The sequence below is a fragment of the Cyprinus carpio genome, chromosome B19 (genome assembly GCF_018340385.1).
Source record: "Cyprinus carpio isolate SPL01 chromosome B19, ASM1834038v1, whole genome shotgun sequence".
Lineage (NCBI taxonomy): Eukaryota > Metazoa > Chordata > Actinopteri > Cypriniformes > Cyprinidae > Cyprinus > Cyprinus carpio.
Window position 1 is genome coordinate 24667602 of NC_056615.1, and position 13170 is coordinate 24680771.

General features: G+C 39.1%; 2 protein-coding genes across 8 annotated transcripts in view; both read right to left on the minus strand.

Annotated features, from left to right (window-relative positions):
- erf (Ets2 repressor factor) overlaps positions 1-12282 on the minus strand; it is a 44045-nt gene extending 31763 nt beyond the window's left edge. The window contains exon 1 of the mRNA XM_042745363.1: positions 12264-12282. The gene's annotated coding sequence lies outside the window, so the exon portion shown is untranslated. The remainder of the gene's footprint in view (positions 1-12263) is intronic.
- The window catches only part of LOC109084075 (POU domain, class 2, transcription factor 2), a 47283-nt gene continuing 45484 nt past the window's right edge, over positions 11372-13170 (minus strand). For 6 of the 7 annotated variants that reach the window (XM_019098782.2, XM_042745357.1, XM_019098781.2 and 3 more), the window contains one exon: positions 11372-12703. In XM_019098782.2, coding sequence (XP_018954327.2) covers positions 12396-12703 — 308 coding nt within the window. In that variant the 3' untranslated portion in view covers positions 11372-12395. The remainder of the gene's footprint in view (positions 12704-13170) is intronic. The other variant, XM_042745360.1, reaches the window with a different exon arrangement.

The window sequence follows — 13170 nt, forward strand, 5'->3', positions numbered from 1 at the left end:
CTGCATCCCTAATTTCAGTCATGCTGTATTAAATTACTTGTCTTACACAGAAACAAGATAGATGTCATAACAAATCAAAGTGATCCTTCAGCCTGTTGTCCTTTACTTCAACTTCTCACCCGCTGACAAGTCTACACAAAACACCACAATCACTGCAATTAGCGTCCCATCTCCCACACATCTGAGGCCAATGATCACTCAACCGAGGATTCAGAATGAATGAGGAAGATTAATCACTGACAGCTAAAAGTACTGATTTATGTGCGATCATTAAAACTTCATGAAAGACTTATCAAAGCAACTTCGTATATGTTGCGGCCAGGTTTACAGCACATCAAACAGAAGCTTGCTGAGCAAAGCAGAATGGGGCGGAGGGGTGTTTCTGCCATTTTTGATGAAGGAAATTGAATGATGATGCGATTGGGGTTCGGCAGGCAAAAGAGTCTTCTCTTAGTCACCTCCCAAACATGACTATAGTTCTAGTAGTAAATGCCCCCCGTTGACCCTGTGAAGGGGGCCCAATATACACATCCACATATGCACGCATGCAGAATCCAAACACACACACACTCAAATGCACAAAGGGAGCTTTGTGCACCAGTGATGGAAGGTTCTTACATGTGTGTGCATATGTAATTGGTATTGCGAAGGTGTTTAAAGGTGTTAAGGTCAGCGGCATGGCATACCTTTTCATTTTTCTTACCAGGTTTTCAAAAATGCAGTTAAACTACGGCATCCGAGGTCTCGTCTTCCCAGCTGAGAGAGAGAGAGGGAAAGAGGCAGAGAGAGATATAGAAGTTCTGTGGGACCGACAGGGAGGAATTCTCAAAGGAATCGGGGATTAGGAAAGAGTGTCAGAGAGAGAGAAAGGAAGGGGTGGAGCTTAAATGCTAAAAGTGCAAGGGGTAAAAGCAGCAGCCCAAAAATGGTGGGGGAAGGGCTTCGGGGGAAAGAAAAAAGAGAGAGAGAGTTTATGTATACATCTGTGTGTGTGCGTGTAAAGGAGCGTGTGAATAGACTCTTTGTGATCAAAAGACTTGTTTATTTTCTCTGCGCTTGAACTCTTCAGGAAACACATTTGGCCTGTCTCTCCACCGTCTGGCACACTAACCTCAAAACACACACTTTTGACTCTACACACAACTCCAGAGGTGGACTTTACAGTGCTGCGATCCCATGGACAATATCTCCTGTTCAAACACACACATATAACTCAAAGGGAATCCTGATGAGGAGCGTGGAAATTGACGTCCATGTTTTCTCTTTCAAGTACACATAAACTCTCCCTCTTGTTCTGTTCAGTGTGCCCTCGCTCTCTGCTTCTCCTTGTCCCAGCTGGTATTCACACATTTCTAATAGGATTAGCACACTTTCACTTTAGGGAAGAGCAGATAGATAGGGGCAGAAGATACGAGGTAGGGAAAGCAATTTGAGGGTTAAATGTGGAAGAGAGAGAACTGGAGTGGTGCTTGCATATGCATAACTACATGTTGATAAGGTGTTCAGAGTGGTTGCTAGGGTATTCAAAGTGGTTTCTATGTGGTTACTATGGTGTTTTTGGTTTCTAGAGAATTGGTAGTCCCTAAAAGTGGTTGCTAGGCGGTTTCTAGGCTGTTCTGGGTGGTTGCTAGGGTGTTGCTATGCAATTACTACGGTGTTTTTGGTTTCTAGGACATTGCTGAAACATGAGTGAGGTGGCATGAGACATTGCTGGCTCTAAGGGTAGTTGTTAGGCTGTTCGTAGTCTATTCTGGGTGGTTGCTAGGGTGTTGCTATGTGGTTACTATGGTGTTTTTGGTTTCTAGAACATTACTGGCCCTGAAGGTGGTTGCTTGGCTGTTTCTAGGCTATTCTTGGTGGTTGCCAGGGGGTTGCTATGCAGTTACGGTGTTTTCGGTTTTATTCAGTCAAGAATGCAAAATTTGACTTCACTTCATAATATTTAACATAGTTTTATATATATATATATATATATATATATATATATATATATATAATTGCTATTTTTATTTAGTTAGATGGCAAACTACAATCTAAACATATCTACACTAATAAATTCTGTGCATCAAAAAAACTGACAAGTAATTTATTATTTAAAATAAATAAATAAATATTTATTTAAAATTATTTAAAATTTAGCCACATGGGATCTGCAATGGCTGCTTCTATAAACTTTAAACTATTTTTATTGTGCTAATTTTGTTTTCTTATTTTATTAAATTTTTGCCCCAAAATCAAACAAAATCATCCACTAACACAGGGACAGAAGCACTGCCTTATTTGCCAATTGTTTTTGCAAATATTCCCATTTTTCCACACAAATGGCATTCATAACGTGCATGGAAAAATGAAAAAGCTAATGATATCCTAGTCCCTAGATATGGCTCACATCCCTCCTTAAATGGAAACCTGTGCAGTGAGCGCTCACTGACATTTAATACTCAGGGTTAGCACCAAGTGTGAGCAACATAAATTAAATAGACCGAAAAAGTGATGAAAAATGGAATACAGATTAATTCATTAAAAAAAAAAAACAGGTGGATACTATACTCATGTGGGGCTTGTGATGCTGACTAGCTCCTTCCTATAAGCAAATGCAATGAGAATGCAGCGGTAATTCATCACACACACACGTACACACACATCATGCAGGCAGCGCTAACATGGGCACCCTCCAGCTATTTAAAGTAAATATTTCAAAAGCGGCAAAACCAGGTGCCCTGCGACCACTTGATTAGGTGTAAATAAAGTCGACTGTAATCCCTGAGAGAGCGAGACTGTTTGAATGTGTGTGTGTGTGTGTGTGTGTGTGTGTGTGTGTGTGTGTGTGTGTGTGTGTGTGTTAGGCCTCATAAGCCAGGGAGGAAAAGAGACTGAAGGAGAGGAATGCAGGAGTTATATTTGACCCATTTCAGGCACTTTGCCAAGCACTGTGCCAAGCCTATGAGAGCAAGAGAGAGAGAGAGCGCTGGAATGAGGGTGAGGAATTAAAAGTGAGAACAGAAGTAAATTGTAGAGCAGAGACACAGGGCACCAGCCGCAAGAAACCTGAGCGAGGTTAAGTGTTAGAGGACACTGAACGGCTACGAGAGCGTACACGTGTTTGTAAGTGCCTGCGAAGGCCGCTGGTATGGTGTCGGTCTATATCAGGCCCGGCATGTGCGTGTTGACAGCGTCTCCTGTATCTCAGCTAGGAACTCTCTCTTCCTACTCCTATTCGCACTATTCACGACTTCCTACTCTTCTTTTACCTCCCTCCCGTGCACAGACGCAGACTCTTTCCATCTTTCTTTCGGCCCAGAATAGTCGTGGAGTGAAAAATTTCAAACCGACATCTACACTTTGTTTTGGTTGGAGACGTCCTCAAAGTCTCCCGATAATTTGTTTCATATTAAAGCAACAGAGCTCAAAGTTATATTTAAGAAAAAAGAACAGCGGGATGAGGAAAAAATGGAGAGGGGATAGAAATGATGGGGTAACATTGGGATAAACGGGGTATAAAGTAAACGTGAGATGGAGTGCAGGGTTCGGAAAGAGTGAAACGCTGCCCGGGGTGAGTCTGTCGAACACTGCAGACTGTGTGGCAACTGCGGCCTCATTACCTCACTGGCAATGAAGTCTCGGCCCTGCCTTTTAACAAATATTAAATTAACATTTATATACTTTTGTGTGTGTGTGTGTGTGTGTGTGTGTGAACACAGTGTTGGTTTGTGAGGGGGAGAGAAATAAAGAAAGAGGGTGAGAATATGTGTTTGCGTACCCAGTGCCAGGATGACTGTGGTGTGCCGACAGCTTGCCAATGCTCCAACCTCAACCACGTTCGTCGGGTGTCGAGAAACACCTCGCAGTGTCTGTTGCTATGGCCATTAGTCTCCAACCGCACAGAGATATAAGCCAAGATAATAATACATAATCATTAAACTGTTATAATGACAAGCCACCATGATGCCTACGTCGCAGTTTGGCAAACTGAACAAAGGATTCAAGTAACTATATTTAATACTTTTAAACTTAGGCCCATTTTTATTTTTTATTTTTTTGAGTGCTATATAATTGCAGTCTGACCTTTTGAAGGCTGTGAAATTTAGTCAATCGCATCTACCACTTAAGAGACTAGCGCTGAAAAAGAAACTTTGCTGAAAATTTGCCGTCCAAGATTTAGATGTGTTTGTTTCTCCATCAGAACAGATTTGGAGAAATTTAGCATCACATGCTCAGCAATGGATCCTTTGCAGTGAATGGGTGCCGTCAGCATGAGAGTCCAAACAGCTGATAAAAACATTGCAATAAGTAATCCACACCATTCCAGTCCAACCAATAACATCTTGGGCGTTTGTAATAAACAAATCCATCATTAAGACATTCTTAATTTCAAACTGTTGCTTCTTTCTAAAATACGAGTCCTCTATCCATAAGATTGCTTTCTCCAGTGAAAAAGTTGTTTAAATGAGAAGAGAAATATGCATAGATAAAGCACCATTTACAAGCAAAAAAAAGTCCAAAATGGTACTAAACAAATATATTGGTGGATCTTGATGTGAGAGGACATCAGGGGACATTTTCACTGGAGGAAATGTTATTATGGACTCATATTTTGGCCAGAAACAACAGTATAAATCTAAAACGTCTTGATGGATTTGTTTCTTACAAACATGCAGCTTTTCACTTCACAATAAGTTAACTCAATCTGGAGTGATGTGGATTATTACTTGTGGATTATTGTGATGTTTTTATCAGCTATTCAGACTCTCATTCTGACGGCACCCATTCACTCCAGAGGATGAAGAATCAAACTCATCTACATCTTGGATGGCTGAGGGTGAGCAGATTCTTGGTAAATTTTTATTTTTGGGTGAACTGAAAAAGAAAAATCTGTAATCCTTTACTGATCCTCATTTTTATCCGTTGACCACCACAGTAGTTGTTTTATTTATTTTTTATTTTTTCAATACTATAAAACCTTCATTACATGGATAAGGAAAGTTGAAACATCCTTTAAAACATCTTCTTGTGTGTTCTGCAAAAGAAATAAAGTCATTCAGGTTTGGAATGAGTATTTACTCATGTATTCTTGTGGAAGGATACTGTGTTGATTGTATATGTAGCCTTGGATTCTGCCAACTGCTTGACAGTCTTCATATTTTAAACCGTACGCTGACGTGCATTGTGTTGATGTCTTCCGCGTCTTGTTTTCTTGCCTCTGCAAGAACTACAGCCTACATGTTTGGCCGGATGATGTATAACACGAGGCCTTGACTGTGAACAACCTTGTTTGTTGGAACTGTTGCTCTTGTGTTTAAATGCGGAGGACATGGATGAGTAAATAAGCGAGAATGAGATATCGTCTCATGTCTTGCCTTTGTGTGGTTTTAATACGAATCAGCGTGTTCAACATTATACGCTCATTGAAGGATTCTGAATGCCTGCCATTGTACACTTACACAATATTATGATATGAATTTTCATCATTGATATAAAAGGTTTCATCAATAACAGGAGCTCAACAATACAAAGTAAAGTTCACTACATTAATCAAGTATATATACACTGCCAACTAGTTAGAAGGGATGTGAAAATACAATTAGGTTGGTTTCAGGTTGACTCTGATTCATATCTGTTTTCTTGAGGAGCCTTTAACTAGTCTGCTTCAATAATCAAATAGTTGGAGACCTATCTCTCCTACTGGTAAGACTAAACCCTCAGACCCATGTTAAAATCTGAGTAATAAAGGTGTTCTATGACAATGTGCATTTGTAACAAAATCAACCATTTAGAGATTTTTGTTTCTCACTAAATTTGACCATTCTTATTTAATTAAATCACAATGCATGATTTGTCTTCATGTAGGCAAATACTGAAAAAATATATAATAAATTCTGTAATTTAAGTGTAACTAAATATACTAAAAATAAGTTTGTCTGTCATGAGAACATGTTTGTAGTAGGTCTACAGCTTCAAACCACTATTCAGACTCTTAACTGACATTCAAATATGTATTCAAAATAACTCACCCATCATACCGGGTTCTGTCACGAAATGGGAAGTTAACAGTCAAGAGGTTATTTACATGAATTCCCACCGCAGACACTTTAGTCGGTTTTGCAGGTGGAAATCTTCCCGTAATCTAGTAAAATCTGCTTGGTTTGACGCTGAAAATCACCGTGTGGAATCAGATAGAGCTTGGTGTCCATCTAGTGGTTAGTGGTGGTGGTGCACAAGTCTGAAAAACAACTCTAGTTAATCCAGGCATGTACGAATCCTGAACCCTCGGACAGAAACCATTACAGAAATTGTAATGGTTTTTGGTTATAATGGGACTTGTGTTAGTTTGAATGGAAACTGTACCTTGTGGGTTTCTGGTAGTTGCTTGTCTTCTATTGGTGGTTTGTTAAAACCACTTAAACCTAATGGAATATGTCCCAAAACACACTACAGAAAACCATTTTTATTGGATTTAATGGTTAACAGCTGATGGTTTGTAATGTTTGTTATGGTATTTGTAGTGGAAACCATTAGAATTTCTGTGATGTTTTTTTTTTTTTTTATTTTTTTTTTTTTTTTTTAGCAGGGTAGTTTCTAATTAGGCTATTTGTTTAAAACTCAGTTTTTATGAAAGGTGGAAGTAGGCTGCTAGCTTTTTAATGAACATTTAAAAATGTACATGGTAACATTAGGCCTATATGTATAATGTACTTATTTAGTACCATATCAAATGGACATCTGTGGTAGGTCTACAGTTACTGTACCGTGGTGCTGCCACAGAGGGCCGTAGGCTACTTATTTGAGACTAGCTATGTTTTGTTTCATTAAAGGTAGATGGTAGAAGATAAATAGACTGTTATAGGGATTTTAAAAAGTCCAAATATTTGTGTCATGAGTTTTAGAAGTGACTGCACAGCGACATCACACAGCAAAAGAGGTCAAGAACTGCTGTAGATGTTAAAAAGTGGTGCTTGACTGACTTCTCAGAACAGCTCATAACCAGCTTTTAAAAGAATGGCTCTTGGAGACTCCGGTCTGAGAAATCATCAGCTTGTTAGTGTTAAAACCTGAAAGTGTTTGGGAACGCCTTGCATTCCTGTGCTTAATGTTTTTCTCCTGAGGACCTGGATTTCCATTGCGTGACAGTTTGCAGGTGTGATTTGAAAGTTTTCGCTTTAGAACTAACCATTCCTTAGATAACATAAAATTAACTTTTGTCAGTTGTGTGTCATTTAGAAGACACAGTTATTGATGTATACGTCCTTCTGGAGTAATGTGAGGTTGCTCTGTGGAATAATGATTAGATGGTTTCTTCAGAACAACTCTTAAAACACAGTTCACCTACAGTGCAACTATAGTGTCAGCCTTCCAGGCCTTCACTTTACTTCCAGCTAGAGTTTAAATTTCATTTAAAATTAAGCACTTTTTCCAAACAGTTTGTAAAAAGCAGCTTGGATAGGTTTCCAAAAATAATCAATGTATAAAAAGGAAGGTAGGCCTATGTAAACCTGTGTCAGATCAGATATATAAGAAAACTGAACATTTGCCAGAATTGAGCAACATCAGTTTTGCAAATTAATTTAATACAGATTGGAAGGCAGATTGAAAGCTGCTTCTAGCCTCTTCCACCACATTCTAATACATACACCAGGAATATTACAGGTTCATAACAAGATAAACTGATTCAGCAGCATTTGTGGCATGATTGAATATCACAAAAATCTGGGTTACAGTGAAGCACTTGAAAGTGAATGAGGCTAATCCGAAAATGTGAAAATAATATAGCCACAAGACTTAATATGCAAATGGACATGATTTTAGTGGGATAAAATCATACCTTCTTTTGTGTAAACTTTTAAACAATTTCACTACTTAGTTACTATTGCAACATAATGCTATAACCCCTAGAACCACAAAATGACTGTAAACTGATTTAAACAGCTTAACAGCTTAAGTAATGCAAGTTTTAACTGTCAGTTATTGAAAGAATTGTGAAAGGTGTAGCAAGTGCTTTTATAGAAATGTAAACTTTACATTTCTGTATTTCAAAGCTTCCAAAAATCAGTCTTTTTTTAACTATGGGTCAACATTATCTTGTTCTAAGTTTCACTCGGTTCATACTTCACCCTTGGATAATAATAAAATCCAAATCTGCATCTTATTTACATATTTACAAAACTAAAAACTGGGTAAGTGCAAGACAGAACCAGCATGCAACTTGTTTTAATAAGGAAGCTGTCACTTAAAGTGATTAGTCTGACTAACCTCTTCCATCAATTCACTTTTTTACATATTTACCTCAAGCGCTGAAACTAAAGCCAGTGCGTGAGTTTCTGTGAATGCATTCATGAAGGTGCATGCATATTTAATAAAGCAGGCATTGTTTACCTTATGATTGGATGGTAAACAACTTGTGATGTTCTAGCAACACGTTATTTGACACTGCATGCCTTTGGCCTGCAAAAGAGCTTTATAACCCAGAGTTGAACAGCAGAGTGAAATGTTAGGCTACTTAACCCAGGGTTAAAAAGAAATGAACCCAGAGTTAAGTGTAGAATTAAAAATCCTTATTTTCACATACACACGCAAGCATTTTTAAAATGTAAAGTAGAAAACAGAACCACACATGGACACATTTTTGGTCTAAAGTTGCACTTTAATCCTAACACTTATTGGCTGTTTGCCCCCTCCCTTCTTTGCCCACCCCGCTCCCACCCCATACAACAGGCACACAGAGAGCGATGAGTAACAGACAGTTCAACAGCTCTGAAACAAAATCCGGATTCAAATCCAGAGCGGATTACAAATTCCATGAAGAGCTTCTGAGGTAAGAGCGAGACGACAGAGAGGGAAAATGATCTTCGCAAAAAACGCAGATACAGAGTCGAAAGTGACCATGGACTTAGCATCGTCATCAACATCAAATGTCAAAAAGAGAAGCCAGTGTGTGTTCTGAGAACAAAAGGAAAAGCATCTGCATGTTACGGCAGAACTCTTTGGTTTCAACTCTTGAGGTTATAGCATGAAAATCTTTCTTTGTTGACCTAATCAGTTACCTTTGGACTGAAGCTGTAGTAGCTGAAGGGAAACAAACAGGAAAAGCAATGACATGTTGCATTGGGTATTCATTTAAACAATAATTTCAAACTGTTCTAAATTCTTATTTGAAGACAGAAAATTCTGATAATTCCATTTAAATGTGAGAGACAACAGAACATACTGCGCACAATGATAACGATGCAGTCGTGGACATTCCTGCTGTAAATGGTTGAAGAACAGTTTTTCGTGTGCATGTCTACAAGAACGTCCATGCATCTGAGCGTGTCTAGCATGTGAGAGGTCCCGCGGTAGAGGTTTAACTTTGGTATCATTCAGGGCCCTCTACGGCAGAGCCTTCAGCACACACCGACACAAAAACCAGAGTTATATACAAAAAACAATAATCACATGAGCAACGTACACATAGAAAACCGATGTGAAAACAAAATCTGCCATCAACTGTTCTTCAAAACCGATCGTGCATGGGCCGGATATTTGAACCGGACTTAGGATAGATAATCTGGGGAAATCTGTGAACCCTTATACTCACGCTAAAAAGACCCTCTCCTGAGCAACATCTCCTCTGCTCCCCTTTGTCAAATTCTTAAAGCTTTTTTTCCATCTATTTGGCATTTCTAATCAAACATGAGGTATATGCAGAAGCGTATCTCTCTCACTTTTTTTCCCTCATCCAACGCATCTAAAAAAACGAATCAAAATCTAAATAAAAAGAAACAGTTGGAACAAGAGTTATACTTAAAATTAGCCCATAACTATACATCAAATAAGTGTGAGAGATATAGTTTGGAAACTTATCATCTCTATAAAGCGGTGGACATATTTTTTGAAAAGGTGTCCACAAATACAACAGTCAGGTTTAGTAGCTACTTTTGGTTTGGGTTTTTTTTCCTGAAGCTACCCCACATTTCCCCAGTTTGGTTTTATGAAGATTAAAAAAAGACCGAATCGATAAATTTAAATGCTATAAATATACATAAATAAGCCAATAAATAAGATGAAGAGTTGGAAACATATAAATCATCGATACACCCTCCTCCCCTCACACAATAAATACAAATATTCGAGGGAAAAAAATCAAAGAGAGACAGTTTAAAGCTTTTGGTCTAAAATCAAGTCATCATCATCATCATCAACATTTCATATGGACTATTTTTTTATCACATCCTTTTTTTTTACATTAGCAATAGTAAGCAGTTGAACAGATTTTTTTTCCTACAAAATCTATCAAAGCACTAACAGGTACATTCCCTCTAGAAGTGTAACGTCAACTGGATTTCCAGTTTCTTTGAAACCCCCATCCCACCCCGTCCCACCCACCTCTACATTTCTCATTTGTCTGCATTTTTGTATGCGTCGAAGATCACATAGTCAAAAACAGTTTTGCGACACGCCGGGCGAAGGTTACGTTGGCCTATCGGTCGTGTTTGGGTTTGGTTTCCATGCTGGAGATGAGCTTCCACATTCACACACGTCTCACACAAGTCTCCCTATCTCTCCTCGAAGAGACCTAGCACCAATCCGGTCTTTCTCCACACGTTGTGCATTGGTTAGGTTGCTATTTGGTGTCAAAAAAAGAAAAGTTTTCGCTTTTGGTATGTCTTCAGTTTTGGCTTATCGTTTCACAACATTCGCAATTGAAGCAAAACTTGGAAGCTACATGTTCACAGTATTGTTTCAAACCGCCTGATGAGGGAGCCCCCTCCCCGGCACGATCAATTCAAAATGACGAAACACACGAAATATGAAAATAGGCAATACGTCACCCCATTATCCCAAAAATATAAAGCAATGAGACGAGTCATACAGCATAAACAGACAGACCGAGAGGAAAAAGCAATAAAACAAAATATATATATGTATATATATATATATTCTGAAGCTCAGTTCGATGAGGTTAATAAATATTCTCCCGTCCAGGAAGGAGAGTGAAAACATCGACTTAACGGAAAGAAGGAGGGAGGAGGTGAAGGAATGAGTCTTTTCACGAGTCTTGCTACTCTATACACCTCCTCCTCGTGCACCTCCTGTGGTCCACTCCTAGTATTTGGTTTCATTCCTTTGAGCAAAGTTCAGTTTTAGTCCATTGGTTTTGGTTTGGTTTCATTTTTGGTTTAATCCGTGAGCTGAAAAAAACAACAACAACAAAAAAACTGCGACATCACGTCTCCCCTCAGCATCTCGGTGGTTGGATTTCCTCCTGTGAGTTTCCCCGGATCCTCTTCAGTCACTGCTCCTCTTGCTTTTCTTCGTTTCCCTATTTCACACCAAAGCACACCAGAGAGGACCAAAGACAATGGATTGCAGGCTCTTGGGAAACATTTTTAAAAATTCTCAATTTCTCCTTGTGTATGTTTTTTTTTTTTTTTTTTACATGTCTGAGGTCTTGTCATCTGAGCACTTTTCAGCTGACGCAAAAGGCCAGACAAACGCTTTGGTATCCAAGAAAAGTGAGTCGAAGTTTGAGGCATGGATGATGGAAAGGGAATCAGGGATGTGTGTCACAGTAATGTGTGTAATACTGTTGAAAGTGGTGAAAAATCCCTCTTAATTTGTGTATTTCATTGTAAGCTTGACAGGAAGAAATGCTGAAAATATCATGGGATCAAAAGTGAAAATGGAATGAAAAGAATGAGAAAATCTAAATACTTGGTAGCAGAGGTAGATTGAGAAATACATTTACAAAGAGTTAAAAAAAAGTTTAAATTATAAGGGGTGGATGGTAAAATGGTATTTGGTGTTGTGTAGAGTTAATCTGATCCTGGACAAGTCAGGTTTCAAAGTCTTAGGTAAAGCTTTTCTCTCCGATTTTTTGGTTTTGGTTTTTGGTATTTTGGTTTTGGCATTTTTTGTCTTTGTGAGTCTTTCCATTCTTCCTCCATGTGTTTATTTTTTGGTTTCTCTTCTCTACCGTCCAGTGACACTTGTTAAATGTCCTTCCTTTGTTCCATTCGTTGCCACCGGTTTTCCTTTTTCCTTGTTGTTTCATCGCAAAGTTTTTTGGCTCTCGACCCTGCCCTCAAATTCATCTGTTCATGTGGGTTTGTCTTTTTCCATTTGGAAAGGAATAAATGTACATTCTCAAAGTAGCTCCGTCTAAGCCACCTCTCCACGCTGTGTAGGTCAATTTTTTTGGTTTAATCAGTCCCCCGTTATCCTGTTCTCTCCTTATCCCTGTTCTCTTCTGCTCATTTCTCTGTATTTTTGGCATTAAAAGACGTAATGAGAGAGAGAGAGAGAGCACAAGAGAGAAATGGAGGGAGTGAGAGATGGCTTTGGTTGAAAAGGCGAGTCTTGTCTATCTTCTTTCTTCCGCCCCTCTGACTCCCCTCAGGTGCAGCAGGTTGGTGTGGGCGTCACTCAGCCATGGCTCCACCCAGAGGGGGCGGTGAGGCGTCACCTAAAGAGCAGAAGGAGGCGGGGCTTGAGCAGGGGGAGACGGAGCAGGAGTCTGGGCTTGTGCCGCTGGCTCCAGGAGGCGGAGAAGCCCGGGGGGTGCCGACCAGACCCATGCCTGCACTCCTGGCCAGGGGCAGTAAAGTGGGGCGGTTTAGGAAGAGGGATGGGCGAAGTCCAGCTCCTGGACCTCCAGCTCCACCCAGGAACATTTGACCACTGCCCTCAAGAGCGGAAATGGGCATTTGGCCACCACTGGCAGCCAGGGCTGTGAAACAGATGAAAGAAGAGAGACAAAGAGAAAGATTTTTAAATTTACAGGTAGGGCATATAAAACACATCCACTCTCATCAAAGTCTTAGAATAGCTGTTTGATGCCCCTTTTCCACCAAAAGGGTGCAGGTGGAGTTTTTCTAATTGAGAGCTGAAAAAAGTCTAATTGAGTATTAGTCATTTTTAGAATGTATTTTAACATTAATCAAATTCAGTGCATTTATGCCATCATGCCAGCTTTCGTGTAAAGGGCAGAAATTTAATTCTAAAAATATATGCACAACAATTTAAAAGATTTTTAAATAACATTTTTAAAAGAAGTTTCTTCTGTTCACCAATGCTGCATTTACTTGATCAAAAATACAGTAAAAACAGTAATATTTTTAAATATTAGAATTTCAAATAGCTGTTTTCTATTTTAAACTTATGTTAAAATATGATAAATAAAAGCAGAATTTTCAG